Source organism: Orycteropus afer, unplaced genomic scaffold, assembly GCF_000298275.1.
Source record: "Orycteropus afer afer isolate SDZICR_OR568_19922 unplaced genomic scaffold, OryAfe1.0 scaffold00286, whole genome shotgun sequence".
NCBI lineage: Eukaryota > Metazoa > Chordata > Mammalia > Tubulidentata > Orycteropodidae > Orycteropus > Orycteropus afer.
Window position 1 is genome coordinate 2,102,928 of NW_006921873.1, and position 23,187 is coordinate 2,126,114.

The following is a 23,187-nucleotide window of genomic DNA, read 5'->3' on the forward strand; positions in this document are numbered from 1 at the left end:
AAATTGACTAAGACAAAAGCCACCATAAGAGACAAGGAAGGACATTATATAATGATTAAAGGATCGATTGAACAAGAGAACATAATGATAATAAATATCTATGCACTCAATGAAAGAGCCCCAAAATACATAAACCAGAGACTAACAGAACTGAAAAGACAAATAGATTGCCCCACAGTCATAGTAGGAGACTTTAACATACTACTTTCAATCATAGAGAGAAAAACTGGAAAAGAAACTCAACAAAGATACAGAAGAACTAAACAATACAATCCAACAACCTGACCTTATAGACATCTACAGAGAACTTGATCCAAAAAAAAAAAAAAAAAAACACAGTATACATTCTCTTCTGTGCACATGAAACATTCTCCAGGACAGATCATACATTAGGCCACAAAGCAAGCCTCAATAAATTTAAAAATACTGAAAGACTGCAAAGCATCTTCTCACATCACAATGCTATAAAATTAGAAATCAACAATAGGGAGGTCAATGAAAAAAAAAAGCAAACACATGGAAATTGAATAACATCCTCCTTGAAAACAACTCAGTAATAGAAGAAATCAAACATGAAATTTAAAAATTCCTTAAATCAAACAAGAATAAAAACACAACATACCAAAGCTTTGGGACACAGCAAAAGCAATAATCAGAGGCCAATTCATAGCAATAAATGTACACATCAAAAAAGAAGAGAGAGCCAAAATCAACACGTTAACCCAACATCTGCAACAAATAGAAAAAGAGCGGCAAAAAAGCCTACAGTCACCAGAAGAAAAGAAATAATAAAGATTCGAGCAGAGATCAATGAAACAGAAAATATAAAGACAACAGAAAAAATCAAGGAGACTAGAAGTTGATTCTTGGAAAAGATTAGTAAAATTGACAAACAACTGGCAAATTTAACAAAGGAAAAGAGGGAGAGAATATAAATAACACGAATAAGAAATGAATTGGGCGAAACCACAACAGAACTAACACAAATTAAAAGGATAATATCAGGATACTATAAGGCACTTGACTGCTCACCAGAAGGTTGGCGGCTCAAACCCACCAGCCACTCCTTGGAAGGAAGGTTGGGCAATCCTACTTCCATAGTGTGACTGCCTCGGAAACCCAAGGAGGGGTCGCTATGAGTCGGGGCTGACTCGACGGCAAACAACAACAACATGAAGAACTATACTCCAGTAAAGTCAAAAATCTAGAAGAAATGGACACATTTCTAGAAACTACTACTTAACTAAACTAACAAAGACTAAGGTAAAAAAGGTGAACAGATCCATAACAAAAGAATAAATTGAACGGGTCATAAAAAACTTAACAGCAAAAAAAGCCCTGGCCCAGATAACAAATTCTACTGGCAAATTCTACTGAACATTCAGAGAACTGACACCAATCCTAGTCAAACTATTCCAGAAGATAGGAAAGGATGAAATTCTGGAAATTCATTTTATGAAGCAAGCATCACCTTCATACCAAAAACAGGCAAAGACATCACTCAAAAGGAAAACTACAGACCAATATCCCTCATGAATACAAGTGCTAAAATCTTCAACAAAATACTAGCCAACAGACTCCACCAACATATCAAAAATATAACACATGATGACCAAGTGGGGTTCATACCAGGTATGAAAGGATGGTTCAACCTTAAAAAAAAAAAAATCATAGTCATCCATCACGTAAATAAAACAAAAGAACCACATGATCGTATCAAGCAATGAAGAAAAGGCATTTGATAAAATCCAACACCCATTCCTGACAAAACTCTCAGCAAAATAAAAATAGAAGGGACATTCCTCAACACAATAAAGGACATCTATGCAAAACCAACAGCCAACATTGTTCTCAATGGAGAGAGACTGAAACCATTCCCCTTATGAACAGGAACCAGACAAGGATGCCCTTTATCACCACTTCTATTCAACACTGTACTGGAAGTCCTAGCCTAAGGCAATCTTTGCCAAAGGGATAAGTCCTACCAGTACAGCAAAAAAGGGAAATCAAAGGCATTCAAATTGGTAAGGAAGAAGTCAAACTATCCCGATTTGCTGATGATGTGCTCCTATACATCGAATATCCAAGAGACTCAGCAAAAAAACTACTGGAACTAATTTAGAGATTTAGCATACTGGCAGGATACAAGATCAATGTACAAAAATTAGTTGGATTCCTCTACATCAGCAAAGAGATTGCTGAAAAGGAAATAAAGAAATCAATACCATTTATAACAGCTACCAAAAAATTAAAATACTTGGGAGTAAATCTCACTAGGGACACAAAAGACCTGTAGAAAGAAAACTGTTGTTGTTGTTGTTTTATGCCATCGAGTCGGACCCGACTCAGCGACACCTCCTTGGGTTTCCGAGGCAGTATCAATATGGAAGTAGATCGGCCAACCTTCCTTCTGAGGAGTGGCTAGTGGGCTTGAACCGCCAGCCTTCTGGTTAGCAGTCAAGTGCCCTAGGCACTACACTACCAGAGCTCCCAGAAAGAAAACTACAAATTGCTAATCCAAGAAACCATAAGGGATCTACATAAATGGAAGAACATACCATGCTCATGGATAGGAAGATTGAACATTATGAAAATGTCAATACTACTCAAAGCAATCTATACATTCAATGAAATCCTCATCCAGATCCCATCAACATTCTTTAAGGATATGGAAAAAACAATCACTAATTTTATATGGAAAGGAAAGAGACCTCGAATTAGCAAAGCACTATTGAAGAAGAAAAACAAAGTAGGAGGTCTCACACTGCCAGATCTCAAAACCTACTATACAGCCAGAGCAGTCAAAACAGCCTGGTACTGGTACAATAGACATACAGACCAGTGGAACAGAACTGAGAACCCAGAAACAGATCCATCAACCTATGATCAGCTGATCTTTGCCAAAGGGATAAAATCCATTAAATGGGGAAAATACGGTCTCTTTAACAAACAGTGCTGGCAAAATTGGATACCTACTTGCAAAAAAATGAAACAAGATCCGTACCTCACATCACACACAAAAACTAACTCCAGATGGATCAACAACTTGAATGGGAAATCTAAAACTACAGAGTCCCTCAAGAAAAAATAGGGGTAAATTTAAGGGCCCTAATTTATACCATAAGGAGCGCTGGGTAGAGTAGTGCATATGGCACTTGACTACTAACCAGAAGGCTGGCAGTTCAAACCCACCAGACACTCCTCAGAAGGAAAGCAGGGCAATCTACTTCCATAGAGATACTACTGCCTTGGAAACCCAAGGAGAAGTCGCTATGAGTCAGGTCCAATTCGACGGCACATAACAACAATAACAACAACAACTTATAGCATAAATAGGCTATCAAGCATAACCCAAAATGCACTAACAGCTGAAGATAAACTAGATGAATGGGACCTTCTAAAAATTAAATTTTTATATGCTTCCAAAGACTTCTCCAAAAGAGTCAAAAGAGAAACTACAGATTAGGAAAAAAATATTCAGCAATGACATATCTGACAAGGGACTTGTCTAAAATTTATAGAAAACTCCAAGACCTCAAGAACAAAAAGATTAATAATCCAATTAAAAAATGGGTAGAAGACATGAATAGACACTTCACCAAAGAGGGTATTCAGGGGACCGGCAAATACATGAAGAAATGCTCACGATCATTAGCCATTAGAGAGATGCAAATCAAAACAACAATGAGATACCATCTTGCCCCAGCACTAATGGCAAAGTTCAACAAGACAGAAAATAACAAATGCTGACAAGGATATGGAGAGATTGAACTGTCATACACTGCTGGTAGGACTGTAAAATGGTACAACCACTATGGAATGCAGTATGGCAATTCCTGAAAAAGTTGGAATTAGAAATACCATTTGACCCAGCCATTCCATTACTAGGTATATAGTCTAAAGAAGTAAGAGCCATGACAAGAACAGACATATGCACACCCAGGTTCATCACAGCACTATTTACAATAGCCAAAAGATGGAAACAACCTAGGTGTCCATCAAATGAGGAATGGATAACCAAACTATGGTACATATATACAATGGAATACTATGCAACCCTAAAGAATAACCTAGAATCTGCAAAACACTGCATAATGTGGATGAACTTGGAGGACATTAAGCTGAGTGAAATAAGTCAATCACAGAAGGACAAATATTGTATTAGTCTGTTATTGTAAAACTCAAGGAAAGGTTTATATATGGAAAGAAATTTTCTTTGTTAGTTACCAGGGTGGGAGGGGAGGGGAGGGAACACTATTAGGTAGTAGAGGTAAGTATTGATTTGGGTGAAGAGAAGGGCAATGTACCAAATGTGAGTGATCAACATGATGGCATTGAGGAAGAGGAAGACAAAGAGTGGTACATGGGAGTTGCACGCAACAAAGATATATCCTTTTACACATACAGTACCGTGTTGTCAATGAAGGCAAACATGGGTATACGGGTGGATAGATGGGTGGACAGGCTGAACTATTAGGTATGTCTATGCAATGTGGAGTGTATCCAAGACCATGTATAGGGTTGGTAGACAGTGGTTGTTCTGGTTACCTAGTACCACTCTGACAAGAAATGTACCACAAATGGGATGGCCTTAACAAACAGGAGGTTATTCTTACAATTTGGTGGCTTTAAGTCCAAGTTCAAAGTGCCAGGCTCTAGGGGCTGAGTAAAAGCTGCTCAACCTTGGGGACCAGCTCTGCCTCCTGCTGCCAGCCCACTGGAGCTAGAGGCTTTTCTTCACTCAGCTGCTAGCTGCTGAGGCTAAGAAACCCCAAGGTTGACAAGTAAAAAGGCACAGTCCTGATGTCACCACACAGCAGGCCATTGACTTAAGTCCATTGTAAGTCCAAAGGTCGGCACAGCATAGTGAACTGCTGAGCAATGACACAGCTACATGCAGGGTCCAAGCATGCCATAGGCTAGAGACCACTGTCAAAGCTTCTTATATACAGGAAGCAGACCACATACCCAAAGGCAGCTACTCAGCTGCTCACAGTAGATTCCACCATGGAGTTGATTACCAGTCTCATCATGGGGAATAATATCCAGCTGCCCAACCACTCAACCAGGCCTAGCCAAGTTGACACACAAACATAACCACCACAATGGTTCTACAAGTATATTTGTATGTTCTGTAAGAACGCCCAGGTGTGTAGTAGAGCTGACAAGGGGCAAGGTTGTAGTCACTGCTTGGTCACAGCCAGCTACCCAGAAGAAGCAAGTAGTTGAACCTGTAGGTTCAGGACCATAGTCACAGGGGACATCAAGATCAATTGGCATAACATACTACACAAAACATTGTTCCACCTCCCACTTTGGCGAGTAGCGACTAAGATCTTAAAAGCTTGCAATCAGCCATCTAGATGCAACGATGGGTCTCTCCTCATCCAGAGCAAAGAAGAATTGTTAAAAAAAAAAAAAAAAAGATTCATGGAAACAATTAGACCTAGCAACTGGTACACCAGATTTGCTGGTCTGACAGAGACTGGTGGAACCACTGAGACTATGGCCCCTAGTTGCCCTTCAGTTCTGGAATTCAACCCACTCCTGTGGCTTCCAGCCAAACAAAAGACAGGCATATGAGGTGAACATTTACCTGAGGTATATACACTCCTTGGAAAGAACAATCATGGGAGAAAGAAGAGCTGTTTATGCACAGGGAGACAGCTCAGGGGACAGGAGTATATGGAGGGATGGACACAGGGAAGAGGTACCTATTGAGAGGAAGGGGGAAGGGAGCTGTTGCATTGGGGTAAACTGTGGTCAATGTCATGAGACAAAGTTTATGTGAATTGCTCTTTATAAAGTGAATTTGCTCTGTAAACTTTCACGCAAATAACAATTTTAAAAAAAGTGAGAGTCAATACAAGAACAGATACATGCACACCCATGTTCACTGAAGTTCTATTTACAATAGCAAAAAGATGGAAACAATCTATGTCCCCATCAACAGTATAATGGATAACGAAACGATGGTACATACACAAAATGGAATACTATACAACACTAAAGAATAATATAGAATCTGCAAAGCACTGCGTTAACATGGATGAACTTGGAGGACATTATGCTGAGTGAAATCACAGTCAATCACAGAAGGACAAATGTAGTGTTAGTTCATTATTTTAAAAAGTCAAGTAAAGGTTTACATATGGAAGGAAATTTTCTGCTTTGGTTATCAGAGGTCAGAGGGGAGAGGAGAGAACAGTATTAAAAAAAAAAAAAGTATTGACCCATGTCACTTTAGTTTTGTGTATTTCACTGTTGTTGTTGTTATGTGCCGTCGAGTCAAACCCGACTCACGGTACATAAGCAGTATTTCATTAAAATGTATTTTTAAAAAATGCAAGGTTATGTACTTTTCACTCTCCACAAAAAGAAAGCAGCTTGTCCTAAGGCCCTAGGTGTTAGAGAATGGGCCATCAGATGAGAAAACAGAGGGTTTTGAAAAGTAAATGAGAAACTGTATGCCATGCAATGGAATATGAACTAAGCCTAAAGGAAAAGGGAAATTAGCAAAGATTTTAACCACCAGAATGACTGTATCTGGTTTTTATTTTTATAGGACAACTCTCATTATTTACTACAAGGAGTACATTATAGGCTGAGACTGAAAGAAAAAGAGTAATTAAGATCTCACTTATTAAGTAAGCTAGATAAGAAATGAGGGTCTGAGCTAGAGTGGTCTTACTAGGAATATAAAAAGTGAGTAGGATCAAGGTATTAGGGAGGTAAAATTTATAAGATGGTAATTTGTTACATATGTAAAGATAAATTAGTGAGAAAAGTCAACAATGACTTCCAGGTTTGTGGCTTATTATTCAACTGCATGGATGATGATGTCATCTACTGAGATAGGAAAACAGGAAATGGAATTGAGAAAATATCATGCTCAGTTGTATACACACTAAGACTAAGATGCCTATAAATTTTTCAGACGTACAGTATCTGGTATGAAACTAAGAATAGATCTCGCAGTCAAGTGAGTAACACGGAACAGAGAATTTTCAGCATGTATCTGAAATCATGGAATTGGAAGAGATCAGTCTGAAGAACACAGGAAGAGAAGGTCACAAAGAAGGCTAAGTCAGAAAGACCACAGAACTGGAAGAGAATCAGAAGTAAATAATGCACAGGATGGGAGGAATGATCAACAATTTTGATTCCAAGGTGGAAAATTAAGTTAAAGGAGGGCAAGTTTCCACTGCATTAGGGAATTATGTATTTACTGATGAATTTTAGCAAAAAGATTTCAATGATATAGTTGGGCAATAAACCAGATTACAGTCACTCCAAGAGTTGGGAGAGAAGAGAATTAGAGCTTTGACGTATAGGCAATTCTTTCAGGAAGATTTATTATAAGAATAATAAAGCTACAGTGGTAGCTAAAAGAAGACATAGGTCAGGGAAGAATTTTTTTTTTTTTTTTTTTTAAATAGGAGCTTTTATTCATGTTTAAATGATTATTAGAAACAGTGATTCTTCTACATGGTTAAAATGCACTGACATCAGGAGAGGTGAAGTAACAAAACTTTTTACAGTTAGTGTCTTAAGACTAAACATAAGACAAATGCTTCCTTACAGAAAAAGGTATGTCTGAATATGCACTGTCGATATCCATGAAAACATAAGAAATATCCAAGACATGTTGTTGATTAAATAATGTAACTATTTTGTCCTTGTTTCTCATAATTTATTTCAATAAAGGCAATAATATTAGGAATATTTTCAATGACCACTCACTGGGCACATAGTATGTGATAGATGCTAGGGATAAAAAAGAGATACTTGCTCTTAGGTACTCACAGTCTAGTGAAAGAGACAGACAGATAAATGACTAATCAGAAAACTAATTCTCAAGAAGTACCAAAATACAAGTAAGTACAAGGTATAAAGGAGCTCTGGTAGCATAGTGGCTAAAGCACTTGATTGCTAACCAGAAGTCTGGCGGTTCAAACCCACCAGCCACTCCTCGGAAGGAAGGTTGGGCAATCCTACTTCCGTAGTGATACTGCCTTGGAAACCCAAGGAGGGGTCGCTATGAGTCGGGGCCGACTTGACGGCACATAACAACAACAACACAAGGTATAAATGGAATATTCTGAGGAAAAAAAGACAAGAGAATCGAAGTTAAAAATTTAACAACAGACCTTCATATTTAATGACAAAATCTTCGTATTTCATTTCACATCAACTTAGAAAAATTTCCCCAAGTAGAGAAAGTTTTAAAGAGTAAAGACATTTAGGGTTTAAAAACAAAAAATCCCACTGTCATCAACTTGATTCTGAGTCATAGTGACTCTATAGGGCAGAGTAGAACTTCCCCATAGTGTTTCTAAGGCTATAAAGCATTACAGAAGCAGATGGCCTCATCCTTCTCTCATGGAGTCACTCACTGGTGGGTTCGAACAGTTGACCTATTGGTTACCAGAAAAATGCTTTAACCACTGCACTACCAGAACTCCTGTCTGTTTAGAAAGGGGTGAAAGAAAATATTCAAAGGATAAACCTGTATTTTAAAATATATATAAAATAAATAACACACAGGAGAAAGTGACCAGAAAATAAAAAGTAATGACTAATAATGGAAATTCAATACTAAATCACGTAATTCTTTACTAATACTTATCTGTATATACGGGTATACACATGTTTATGTGTTTTTAATTTATACTCAAACCAAAGACAAAAAATTAAATATCTCTGAATGATTAAAACAGGTTACCTATCTCACAGTATTAGTATAAAATGAACCTCAAAGTAAATAAACATGTATGTACTGCCCTCATGGGGCAATCATATGTAGTTCATTAAAACAAAAGCAGGAAGCATAACGGGCTCCTTGAGTGTAGTTTATTCCTAATTATCCTCGTCTGTGAAGGAGCAGCACTGGGGTGTCTAATAACGTAATGAGTCATCTGGAAATCATTCATACCATACCTTCCTACTATTCTAAGTGTCTTTCCTGCTTGGGGAGAATTTTACCCTTATATTTAGATAGGTGTAGGGATTGGTAAGTAGCCCTGGATCTAAGCTTCCATTCACAGATAATTCACAAAGTTGATAATTCATGGGCAAAACATCAAATCAGCCTCTAAATCCCACTAAATAGTCTTTCTTTCTTTCCTTATTTTTCTGTTCTACATTGTATTTTTACAACCAATCTCAAATAGTAGTACTAATAAAAAAACAAATATTAAAAGAAAACAATGACTTACAATAACACATGTGGGGACTTCACGAAGAGAGTACTCTGCTTTATTAGGAAGGTCTTGATTGCCTAGCAGCTCATACACAGCAGGACAGGATAACAAGTTCACCAGTGCTAGAAAAGACTAGGAGAAAAGAAAGAAAATATTGAAATGGTTCATTTCTGTCAACGACATCTATTGAAGAATGTTGTAGCTTTATAGCTGTATAATATAAAGGGTTTTTTTTTTTTTTGTTTAAAAGAAAAGAAGAAGAGAATCCTAATTAATCTACAGAAATTAAATACATAAAAACATGACAAGCATAAAATACCTAACATGCACAACAATAATCTATGTGTCAATGACGTGTTATGTAACAACAGTTACAGAACATACATGAGAGCTGGAAAATCTTTAAAAATGCCATGCATCTCTTGAAAAGTTTGGTTCTGAGAAAAAAAAATGAACTGATCCATCTTTCTCATTCTTTGCACTGTAATATAAGAGGTATAAGAAAACATGAGAATAATAATATTTAGGGACTCTGGGACAAGACAATGAATCATGTATCTTCTTGGCCTTAGGCCACAAAGCTATCTTTTAACTGCACTGTCTGGAAATCTGAGTAACCTAGATATTACAGTGAATTTTAAAAAGCCATGATTTTTCCAAACAAAAAGAGCTCATTTTGTGGTGCAATCTTACTATGAAATTTTTAACCTCCTCACTCTCATTTCATCTTATTAAAAGTGACGAGGATATTTTTTCTGAGGCACATTTCATCCTTCGGCTTTCCAGCTCAAAAGCATGCAGTGGTTGCCCATCACTAAACATCATATCAGAACTTTTTAATGACTTTAAAGGCACTTTGGTAACTGACACCTTTCTTTCCTTCACAGTCTCAAAAGCCTCATTTTCCCATTATTTTCCAGTGTGATATCACGCCTTCAGCCAATCAAATCTGCTGTGGTGCCCCTCAACTGACTGTCACTTGTACAGAATTTTCTTATCCTATTAACATTTACCTCCTGTCCTCCCATTTTTTCATTACTCCACTTTCCCAGCTGTAAAAAGTTTGTCAAAATATCTTTTCTGAAGGATTTCCAGTTAATTTCATCATCTGGAAATCCTGTATTCTTTCTTATATGTTTAGTTTCTATTATATTAACTGAAAACTACTAAGCTTTCTGCTTGTTTGTTTTTCCCTTAATTTTCACTAGAATCAGAAATTTTGAGAAATAGAAAAATTGAGAATTTCCACTAGAATCAATATCCTGAGGGAATGAAAAAGTACTTAATTTCATCTCTCATTTAGTGGATGAGAAAACCTGAGGTCCAGACAGAGTGTACAAAGAATTATACTCAGAAAGGTGGCAGAAGAATTAACATCAAGACCTAAGGTTTTTTAATTTCCAGGCTATGGGTGCTCATTCCAATCACAATATAATCTTCAGACACTATGTAACAGTGCCAGCCTTGTTCTACACTTTACACAAAGCTAAACAATTAAATTTGAGGACCTAGAAGGTAGAGTCCATTTTCTATCCATTCCCTTGTTATGACAAGTAGAATTTTATTTAACAAATTAGAGTGGTTATATAGTGAACTGGCACAATGGAAGATCATTGAAAATGAGGAAATCTCTCAGTGAGACAGACTGACACAACAGTCAAAATGATCAAGAAGGTAAAACAGGACGGGTGACAGGAGACAGACCCGACCTGACGGCAACTAACAACAACAACCACATATAATGAGTATATTTAATACACAATGGTTATTCAACAAATGCTGTTGCAAAATGAAACATGAACTCACTTTAGGTTTTTTAAAAGCCTCTATTTTTTCTATCATGCAATATTTCATAAATTGAAGATGGAATTTCTAATCAGTTCTAAGAAAAAATAATTTATATTTTCATGATTTAAAGCTACTTCTACTTGGATAACAATGAAGATATGATTAAACAGAATAATTAAATAAATTTAATAATCTAATTACCACTTACTTGGTGCCTATTTATAGAGAACACTATGCTAGGAATATGCACTATAGGGAAGAAAGCAAAAACTTGATATCAAGGAAAGGATGTTGAAGAATATGTCTGCTAATCATATACAAAACAAACTGCAGGGAAACTAGAAGGTTTAGAGCCACCTAGAAAATCACTGTAAAAATTAATTCACTAATCACTAAAGTGTTGACAGAATGATGGTTAATAAAACAGATTTAATTATCCTAGAGTTTTAAAATCTAATTTGTCATGAAAAAAATAAATCAACATGTTTATAATTTAAATATGCAAACATTTCATAAATGTTTTAATATTAACAGTAATATTTAAATACTATAAAAAATAAGCCTTTTTTATGTTTAAATTATATTTTATATTTATTGATAGAACCATGACAGACTATAAAAAAGCTTTTAATAAATGTCAATTTTGATGGAAAGAGCACATGGTTTTTATCAATCACATATTAAAAAAAAAAAAAAAACTCACTGCCATACAGCCAGATCTGACTCATAGAGACCCCTCACTGTGTTTCCAATCACTACAGAAGTAGATTGCCCAACCTTCCTTCTGAGGAGTGGCTGGTGGCTGGTTAGCAGTCAAATGTCTTAGGCACTACTCCACCAGAGCTCCCTAATCACATATATCAATAATATATTGCAGGTTTTCACATTATTTACATGTGAAGGATCCCACTGGTATTTATGGAATCTCCCTCCACCTAAGAAATTTAAAACAATTGGGATCACATAGAGTCATGGTAACTTCTGATATGCTACTCCGAACAAATTAGAAATAACTTTAGGTGAAAACAACTCAGTAATTGTATTTGGACTACAATAACCTGCACAGAATTTTAAAGAGTTGAGAAGATTCATCAGCTTATTACTTTTGTTGTTGTTGTTGTTATATACCGTCGAGCCGGCCCCGACTCATAGCGACCCCTCCTTGGGTTTCCACTATGGAAGCAGGATTGCCCAACCTTTCTTCCGAGGAGTGGCTGGTGGGTTTGAACCGCCAGCCTTCTGGTTAGCAGTCAAGTGCCTTAGGCACTATGCTACCAGAGCTTATTACTAGGCAAAATAAATCCATTTTCACACACACGGCATTTTTCATAGACATTCTAAGCTCACTGCTATTGAATGGAATCAGACTCATAGCAACCCCCATTTGGGTTTCAGAGGCTGTAAATCTTTACTGAAATAGATTGCTCCATCTTCCTTCTTTGGAGCAGCTGGTGGGTTGAATCACTGCCCTTCCGGGTAGCTGCCAAATGCCCTATCCACTATGCCACCGGAGCTCCTTTTAAAGACATTAGTCTACAGCAATATGATTTTAAAAAAGCATTTCTAGAACTCAAAGAAATACTTACAATATAATCTTTGGTTACCACAAGAATAACATTTGAAGATATTGGTAATATCACACGTTATTTATCCTAAAATTTATAGTAGTGAAGAAACATAATTCCTCTTCATCAATGTTTTGAAGGAAAAAGTAAAGGTTTTGTGTAATAGTGATTAAAAAAAACTAGTGAAAGGTCCAATGTCTGACATATTTTAAGACTAAGCATAAAATGAATTACCCAAACACAAGAATTTTTGTAATGAATTAAAAACTCTTCAAGTTGATAATGATCACCCATTTATTTATTCATTGATTCAAAGTAGTTGTGTGCTAGATGCTAGGTATACAAATATGCATAAGGAATGGCCCCTGCCCTCAAGGACTCACAGTATAGTTCAAAACCACCAAACCAAACTCACTGCTGTCGAGTTGTTTCCGACTCGTAGTGCGACCCCTCCTTGGATTTCCGAAGCAGTATCTCTAGGGAAGCAGATTGCCTAGTCTTCCTTCCGAAGAGTGGCTGGTAGGTTTGAACCGCCATCCTTCTGGTTAGCAGTCAAATGCCTTAGGCACTACGCCACCCGAGCTCTCACAGTATAGTTCAGGATATATATATTATCAGATCATTTAATGATCTGATGGTATTGCACAACAGAGGAGGAGGGGGATATCAAGAGGGTAACACTAAAGGGCAAAGCAGGGAGAAGGGAGAAATACGGCTGCACAAGTTAAGTTAATGAGCTCAGTATTTATCTCCTAAGAACGCTCTGAAGGAAAATGGTCTTAGGATAGACTGTATTTGGGAGACTTGGGAGTTTTAAGAATGCAAAATATCAGCGATACTCAATACACCAGAGATGCATTATAAGCATGTGCAAATTGATGGAGTAATCACAAAGTGACTTAAAAAGGTAGTTTCAGCAAAATGCAAGGTTGAGTTGGAAAGGAGAGAAGCGAAAATAGCGTGTAAAAAGTATTCTTTAAAGTCATTTGGACACATAGGTGAGAAAGAAGACTGGGAGATGGTAATACTTTAACTGCTGTCATTATAAGGGTCTCTGGGTGGTTCAAATAGTTAAGTGCCTGGTGGCCAAAAGGTGGGCAGCTCGCATACACACAGAGGCACCTCAGAAGACAGACCTTGTTATCTGCTTCTGAAAGGTCACAGCCTTGAAAGCCCTATGGAGGTGCTCTACTCTACACACATAAGGTCACCATGAGTCAAAATAAACTGACTGGCAACTAACAACAACAAAGTTCCATGATATAAGTCATGTTTACGCAAACGGTCTCATTTAATCCTCAATACAAATATAAGCTAGGTAGCATATTAAGAAACAGGTCGCATATGAAGTCAAGTGTTTTTAACGCCAAAACCTGTTCTACGATATAAACCACTAAAAGACATTAGAGAGAGATCTTAGATTTGGGGAGGAGGTCTTTTGTTTTGCTGGGTTTTGTTTGATACTTGGATGAAATTATTATACCACCTTCAAATAGACAGTTTTACCTCATTCCTTCCCATCTATATGACTTTCATTTCCTTCTCTTGACTTACTATATGATGTTGAATAAAAGTGGTATGAGTGAACCAATTTTAGGTTCAATATTTCACCTTTAAGTAAGCTGTATGTTTCCTACAGATACCATTTATCAAATTGAGGACTGAATCTGCTCATAGTTTTTACCATAAACAGGAATTAAATAGCACTACTTCATTTTAGAATGTTAAAATAACGCTGTGTTTCTGGAATAAACCCCACTAGGTAATGATGAATCGTCCTTTTACCATAGGTAGTGCCAATGGTCAACGTGCTCAACTGCTAACCAAAAGGCTGAGGTTCAAGTCCACTCAGAAGAAAGGCCTAGTGATCTAATTCTGAAAAATCAGCCATAAAAACCCCACGGAACACAGCTGTAGTCTGAAACACATGGGGTTGCCATGAGTCCAAGCTGACTCAATGGCAACTATTTTTTGCTATTTGTGGTAGGTACAATTTGATAATATTTTGTTAAAGATCTCTGGGTCTATATCAATTAGCAATATTAATTTATTATTTAATCAAATGGATCTATGACTCATTTTCTCTTTCTGGTATTATAAGTACATGCATGTTAAACTTTTAACACAGCTCCACAAACCACTGATGCTTTGCCTCATTTTTTTAACTCTGATCTTTAGTTTGGATAATTTCTACTGATCTTTCTTCAGGGTCACTGACTTCTTTCATCTTTAAATCTTCTATTAAATCCATCCAGAAAATTATTTATTACAGATAATAGGTTTTCTTTTCCAGATCTAAAATTTCTATTGATTTTATATAATTTCTTTGTCTCTGCTTTGAGTGCCAATCTGTTCATTCAATACATCATATATCCCATTACATTCTATTAATAATAGCTGCTATAAAATCCTTGTGTAATAATTCCAACATTGTCATCATTTCATAGTCAATCTCTATTATTTGCTTTTTTCTTGAATATGAGGACTACTTCCCTGTTTCTTCATGTATCTAGTAATTTTGGATTATATCTTCTCCACTGTGAAGAATATGTTGTAGAGATTCTAGTTCTTTTATATTCCCCAAAAAGTTATTTTATTTTTTTCAGTTTAGCAGTTAAATTGGCTGAGATCAAACTCCAAACTCTGCCCCTGTGATAGGCATCTGGTATTTCTGTTAAATTCACATGCACAGTTCAAGGGTTAGCTATAGATTTGGCGAAGGATGTATACGAAGAGTGTGGAGCGCCTCCTTTGCAGCTCCCTGCTTTCCAGAACCCCCTCTACTTTCCAGCTGATGGGGAACCCTATCTTTTGTCGTCTGGTTCTTCAATTACGTTGGATTATGGGTTTCTATCTGTAGAGCACCAACTGCTACTTTCCTCAGGCAAAAATCTGTTAAATCCAGAAACTCAATCAGTACCTTTTTTTTTTTTTTTTTGCCAGTTTCTGGTAATTCCAGTGCTCTCAAGCAGTTGATATTTAAATTATTTTTCTAGAGTTTATAAGCATTTTCAACAGGAGGAAATAGTCCACTATTCGGGGCGGGGGCACTTCAAGTGTTTTTTAGTAATTTTATGACACCATGACACATTTTACAAGGAGTTCTGGTGGCATAGTGGACAAGGCACCTGGCTGCCAACCAGAAGGTCAGTGGTTCAAACCCACCAGCTGCTCTGCAGAAGGAAGACGGGACAATCTACTTTCATAAAGATTTACAGCCTTGGAAATCCAATGGGAGTCCCTATGAGTCTGAATTGACTCACTGGCAGTGTTTGGTTTTTTATGACACCTTTTGAATGCAAACTATCCTGGGTACCACAAAGTTGGGAATTATCATTTCATTATTTGGAGAATATATTAAATATATAAAAACAACTGAATTTAAAAGAATATTATATGGGTGGTTCAGAACTTTCTTTTACTATTTTCCCTGAAATGATAGCATCATTCTTCTGTCCACCTCTTTGCAAATAAGCCTAACAATTTTCTATTAAATTCAATGCTTGGGGTAAAAGCTACTTTACTTCTTTGTATATTTGTTTTGTTTTGTTTTTTGCTTGTTTGGTTTGTTTTGGTTTTTGGTTGTTCTGTAACATGTCTGATATGCTATTACTCTTCATTTTAAGAGTGAAGAAATATAATAATAACATAAAGAAAAATATTCTTGCAAAACATAATTCCCAGGGAACACAGACATTCCTGTTACTCATTAATTTTTAAAAGGAAAAAAAAAATAATTTATAAATGGAAAGAAAGAAGAGGAAACAGGAAAGCCTTCTTGTTGCAACTGAATATAAAAGTGTGGGTGAAGTCATTTCTGAGAGATATACTTAAACTCTACACATTATTAGACAAATCACATCATTTCTTACCTTTTGACAACTTCGGTCAATAGGATCCACTGGAGTAGATCTAGGATAGATTACCCCAACATCATCTCTTCCACATTCCAAATTGGTCCATAATTCAGTTATAAGTGCATTAATAAACCCTAAAAAGAATTATTTTATTATTTTATATCATACTTACAACATTAACATTTCCTTGGATTAGAGACTAAAGACATGATTATCTTTAATCATATCTTTAGCAAGACTGGGCCACACTGATGAGATACATCTTTCTTATATAAAAAATAACTTTCTCCTCTTAACAGAAATTATATCTATATGGTAGTTCTGGTGGCATAGTGCCTAATGCATTTGACTACTAACCAGAAGCCTGGCTCTTCAAACCTACCAGCCATTCCTCAGAAAGAAGACTGGGCAATCTACTTCCGTACAGATATCACCTTGGAAACCCAAGGAGGGGTTGCTATGAGTGGGGACCAACTCCACGGCAGTGAATTTGTTTTATTTTATTATTAATATAGGACCTCTGGTGGCATAGTGCCTAAGGCATTTGACTGCTAACCAGAAGGCTGGTGGTTCAAATCCACCAGCCATTCCTAGGAAGGAAGATGGGGCAATCCACTTACATAGTGATGCTGCCTCAGAAACCCAAAGAGGTGTAACTATGAGTCTGATCTGACTCAACAGCAGTGAGTTTGGTTTATTATTAATATGCTTTTATTGATATTATATCTCACTATTATAAAACTGTGTAATGACTAAATTCTGAAAGACTATTTCCCTTGACAATTACTGAATTATGAGTGCCAGCTTTTATCCTCTGACCAATAACTTCTCTGAGCAATTTTTCTTTTTTATAGGAAAATATTCTCATTTAAGGAGAAAAATCAATATTGATCATTGATGTTATGATTCATCAACTCTAAGCCTTGAAAAATATAGCTATGACATCTCTATTAGGGATTACATCTTATAAAGATTTATATTTTTAACATCTTGACATACGAAATATTAAATTCCTAATGTTTTAAACTTCTTGAAATCCAGGTGACAATGCTTAGTACATACCAACCACCAATTATGAAGATAAGTGGTGAAGAGTAGGTTGTGAGAGGGATGCTTTCAAGAAGGAAGGAGGAGAGTGAAGAATGAAATGAAATGTGTGTATTACAACAATTAGAAATGTAAATTCTAATGTATCTATGTTACTGATAAACTAAGCAGTGGGCAATCTTAGAAGACATATCAAGAGGAAATGTATTTTTTTTACTTGTAAGATAAAGTGTAAAAGCATCAAGTATCTCTCAGTTAAGTTCATTATGTGCCCCTGTTCTAAGGAGGAAAGACAACAAGGTTGTATAAAAATATCATGGGGTAAAGAAAAAATCCAAGAGGGATTTCATGAAAAAAAAAAAAAAAAAAAGTAAAAAGAAATCCCGTAACTTTCTTCTACATAAGATCTAACTTGGGAAAAATAACTTGAACATGACTGTTAAGTTTTCAGTTTTCTTGCTCATATTATTTACAGTTCTAATAAAATGAAAATACTACCTGAAGTCTGTAATGCTATTGCACCTGCTGCTGTTGATGCCACTTGAGTAACCATAACACCATAGCCAAACTTTTTATGCCTGCTGATCTAAAAACATAAACAAGGAACACCAATGAGACACAAGAAAGCATAGCATGCTCACAGAGGTTACTGGTTTGATGATTAGAATATTAAACATGCCATCAAGAAAAAGATAATAGCAACAAAAGCAAACAAACAAACAAAAAAACTGAACCAATCAACGAGTTTGTACTAAAGTATTATTTTTGACAATGTTATTTCAGATCTAGGTTCTGGTCCCAGCTTTAAATCTAGCTTTCAGACCTTACACTAGTCACTTATCTTTTCATAAGTTATACATAAAAAAAAGGGATTTAAGCCAGATGAAAAGTAAGAATTCTTCCAACTCGATATTATTCTATTGTTTTACATTTTAGGTTGGTGCCAGACATTTCCTTATTGATACATTTGGTATTGAACGTCAATTTGCTAATAACTAAGCTCTCAGATTAACAATTAAACAATCTGAAAAAGAACAATAATATCATCTTTAAAGTGACAATTATTTTCAGAAACAGTATGATTTTTGCTCCTAAGAGAACTTTGTATGTATACAAAGAATTAATACTTATTTATCATTAATTCACAGATTTCTCAAACAGAGAATACCTTAAGTAATTTGTTATTTTACAAAGGGCATATTATTTATGTATTCATGATGGAAATCAAGAGAGTATATCTCTTCATATCAATCAGAACAAGGAAATAAGCAAGAGACATTATAAAATGTTCCTCCTGAGGCTTTGGCTATGATCATGTTGGTTTATAAAATGTTTGACTTCTACCACTGAGACTGCTCTGAAAAGGATCACAATAGAAGGTCAAGATAGAGGGGGAGAAAAATGTGGAACAAAACTGAAAATCATTAAAAAAAATAAAATAGACCAGGCTTTCTGGTCTAACAGAGACTGGTGGAAGCCCTGACACTGTGACCATTAGTCACCCTTCAAGCCTAGAAATGAACTCATACCCATGGGCTCAACTTTCAGTCAAACAATATACAGGTCTATGAGGTGAACAGTAACAATAGGGAGGTATGCACTCCTTAAGACAATCAACCATAAGAGATCAAAAGGGTAGCAATTGCCCAGGGCTAAAGCTCAAAAGGCAGGAAAGGGTAGTACAGAAGGACTAAAGGAAAGGGGAAACACAGGGAGAAAGTTAGAAGACTGTTGTTACACTGTAGGGGTGCAATCAACATAACAAAACAAAATGTGTATGAATTATTGAAAGAGAAACCAACTTGCTCCATAAACTTTCACCCGAATTCCAATAAAAAGTTAAAAACTTTAATTTCTAAAAGAGCTAGTTTTTTATAATTTATATTTTTCAATATTTCATTAAAAGTACATTTTAATCCCGACTTCTTAAAATATAAATATAAACTGTATCTTCTCAGCTTTAATGCAAAAAAATATATATAATAATGTAGTTAAAGAGAAACTAAAAGTCCATGAGAAAGAATTAGATTTATTCCTTCTGTTTGCTGTTACTTACGATCTGTAAATTTGCCTTCCTTTTCCATTTTTACTACTCAAATTTCTCAAACTCCATAATCAACAATAAATTAGGTCTACAGTCAGGTGACAAAGAATTATAGCAAGAGTAAGTGTCTAGGACTTTCGTAAAATGGAGGAATAGGCAGACAAGTGACACAGGACCTCTTCAACAAAGAAAAGAGAAAACCATTGACAGAGATACAGAAGATAATCCTGGAGCCTTGAGATTTGAAAGGAAGTATACAGAAGTGGATTAGGCACCAACTAATGGAAAAACTTGAACAAAAACAGTGAGAACAGAGACAGTCGGAGCTGCAGACCGTCAGCTACTCTGACAGGACCAACAGCCAGGATATTTCCAAGTGGTGTTGGGAACTGAGAACTGACCTAAAGATCAGCCCTGGTCACCAAGGGCTGCAGGAAATGACTGCACTGATGGCCTATGACTAGGAAGGGAAACAGCAAGGAACAAGATAACCTGAGCTGTAGACTTTCTGCTGTCAGGAGGGCGCAACCATTGTGAATGTTTATAAACAGCAGCCATTTTGGGTATTTAAAGTGACTGAGGGCGCAGCCATTTTGAATCTTTACAAGTGGCAGCCATTTTAGATTTTAAAGTGACAGCATTCTCATTTGGATTCCAGGCACCTAAGAATAGACTGTTTTCCAAGGTCGGCAGGGATATACAGAGGCTGACAACAGGAAAGGAGATAGGTGGTGAGTGTATAAGTGCGGTTAACTAGTGAACAGAGGAGCATATACTCCACTTCCGTAGATAACATACAAACAAAACAAAGAAAATGAAAATCATGGGCCAGTAACTCCAAGGTACAATCACCAATTAAATATAAACACAAAAACATCACAATGCCTCAGAGACAATGGAGCATCACAGTCCACACAAAGAAGCAAGATAAGCAGAAAAAACAAGGGACCAGGATACAGATCCAAAACACATTCCTGAGGAAGACGCAGCATTGGAATTCCCTGATAAGGAATTCAAAAGAATTATATTTAGGTATCTTCAATGAATTGAGAGGCAGATCAAAGAAAACAATGACAAAATTGAGGAAAACATAGAGAAAACCCTAGAACAATTTCGAAAGACAATACAAGAACAAAATAAATGAAAAATTAGAAATGATACAAAATCTACACACAGAAATCAGAAGATTAATACTAAATTTTCAGAAATAGGTAAGATATTGAACAGGCAAAGGAGCAGAACTGAATCAATGGAAGACAGAATTAGTGAGACTGTAGCCAAATACCTGCATACTTCTTTGGAAAGGGATTAAGCAGAAAAAATATCAAAATAAAATAAAGAAAGCCTCAGATTCAAGTGGGATACCATCAAAAGGAATAACCTATGTGTAATCGGAATTCCAGAAGGCAGGAGGTTCAAATCCACTAGCTACTCCTCAGAAGCAAAGTCAGGCAATCTACTTCTGTAATGATACTGCCTTGGAAACCCAAGGAGGGGTCGTGATGTGTCAGGTCCGACTTGATGGCACATAAAAACGTCAACAACAATCAGAATTCCAGAACAGGAAAAAACAAATAAAAACATAAAGAAAATTGTTGACGGTCTGCTGGAAGAGAGTTTTTCTGGTATGATGAAGATGAGAATATATCCATTCAGAAAGTGCAACAAACCTCAAACAGGATAGACCCCAAAAGAAAATCACCAAGACATATCATCATCAAACTCACCAAAACCAAAGACAAAGAGAGAATCATGAAAGTAGCACGGGAAAAAAGGAAAGTTACCTAACAAGGGGCAACCAGTATGACTAAGCTTGGATTTGTCAGCAGAAACCATGCAGGCAAGAAGACAGTGGGATGGTATATATAAAACAATGAAAGAGAAAACTTTCCAACCAAGAATTATGTACCCAGCACAATTGTCCCTCAAATATGATGGTGAAATTAGGACATTTCCAGACAAGCAGAAACTAAGGGAATTTTAAAACCAGACTAACCTTACAAGAGATGCCCTTTGGACAGAGAAGCAACAACAGCAAACAGCAAATAACCATTAACACACATGATGACATAAATCAGAAACTCACCCAGCTATGGAAGTGTCCAAAGTAACTAAGCCTATAAGATTGTAAACAGAGAACCAGAGACAGCAATTGACAAAGGAGGACAACTACAAACCAAAAAGAGGGAAAAACTGTGCTTTTTCTAGAACTTCTAGATGGTAGGGAAATCAAGACAACTGTAAGACAGAATGGACTGTGGGTTCCAGCAAGTTGCCAGACTAAGCAGAAAGACTGCACAGACCCTCTTAAACAAAGAAAAGAGAAACCAATTAACACAGACACAGAAGATAATCTCGGACTCCTGAGCCTTGAAGGGAAGGATACAGAAGTGGACTAAATCCCAACTAGCAGAAGAATTTGCATGAAAATACCAAAAAAGGAAACATATGGAGCTGAAGTCTCACAGCGATCCTGACAGCACAGACAGCTTGGAGATTCCCTACTGGTGGTAGGACCTAAGAATTAAACTAAAAATCAGCCCTGCTAGCCAGGGTCTGCACAGAGGACTGCTCTGGTGGATGGGGAATAAATGGAGAAGGTGAAGAGAAAGGCGAGCTGAGCAGTGGACTTTTGCTAGTTCAGAGGGCACCGCCATTTTTAAGGTTTAAAAGTGGCTTGACTATTTTGGATATTTAAAGAGACAGCACTCTCGCAGATTCCTGGGGCTTAAGAACACGTTGTGCTTTCCAGCAACCCCAAGGACTCTCCAGACCTGGAGGACTGAAAAGATACCACATTCCTCTTGTTACTCTTATACCCCACACCCGTTTGGTGAACAGAAATGCAGCCATCCCCCACCCCCACCTACCTTCTGGGCCCACAAGAACTCCATCACAGTCTGTGTGCTCAGACGGCACCTGGGTCCCCTGCCCTGTCCTCCACCAATTTTTTTTTTTTTCTTTTTTCACTTTCTTTTTTCTGGTGACAAGTTTGCTTGTATTTGTCTGTTTTAAAACAACTATTATTATTAATACTTTTGTCCTTTTTACTATTATTCTTAATCTTCCCCTCCCAGGTTCTAGTTTTCAGCATTTTTTCCTTTCCCTGTTCCTGGTTGAAATTTTTTTCTTTTTTTAAAAAAAAATTTAAGTGTTTTTTCTGTTTTTTTTTTCTTTTCCCCCCCTTCTTCTCATGGTTAACCACGTTCCTTGTTTTTCTTTTTGCATCTTTCCCATTTTTTTTCCTTCATTATTCTCCTTCTCTACTTTTTTTCTCTTAGTGCCCTATCCGCAGATATAGCAGTTTTCTTGATTTTTCTTCTTCTTTTTCCCTTTTTTCCTTTTTTGGTTACTGTTCCTGTGTGATTACATGGTGTGTTTTTTTGTCCATGTTCTTCTAGTTTTTTGATGGTTATTCAAATGTAATTTGTGTCTAACTGAGTGGGAGACAACAACAGTCCCCATAAGACACAAGTACACCCACAACTCCTGCAACTTCACTTACTGAGTGAGAGCCACTACCTCCTTCTGCACCAATGGGCCAACCATAAAAAACCACCAAGAAGAGCCTGAATCACCCTTGGCTGCTCTTCACAAACAGTTAACAGGGATCTAAATACAACAATGCCACAATGCCTTGGAGACAACAGACCATCACAGCCCACACAAAGAAGCAGGATAAA

The 23,187-nt window shown here is 36.6% G+C and overlaps 1 protein-coding gene across 1 annotated transcript in view; it reads right to left on the reverse strand.

The window, feature by feature from the left end:
* TBC1D32 (TBC1 domain family member 32) overlaps positions 1-23,187 on the reverse strand; it is a 350,348-nt gene that overhangs the window by 177,541 nt on the left and 149,620 nt on the right. The window contains exons 19-21 of the mRNA XM_042782292.1: positions 17,959-18,046; positions 16,429-16,547; positions 9,219-9,335 (exon numbers count right to left, since the gene is read on the reverse strand). Of these exons, the coding sequence (XP_042638226.1) occupies positions 9,219-9,335; positions 16,429-16,547; positions 17,959-18,046 (324 nt within the window). The remainder of the gene's footprint in view (positions 1-9,218; positions 9,336-16,428; positions 16,548-17,958; positions 18,047-23,187) is intronic.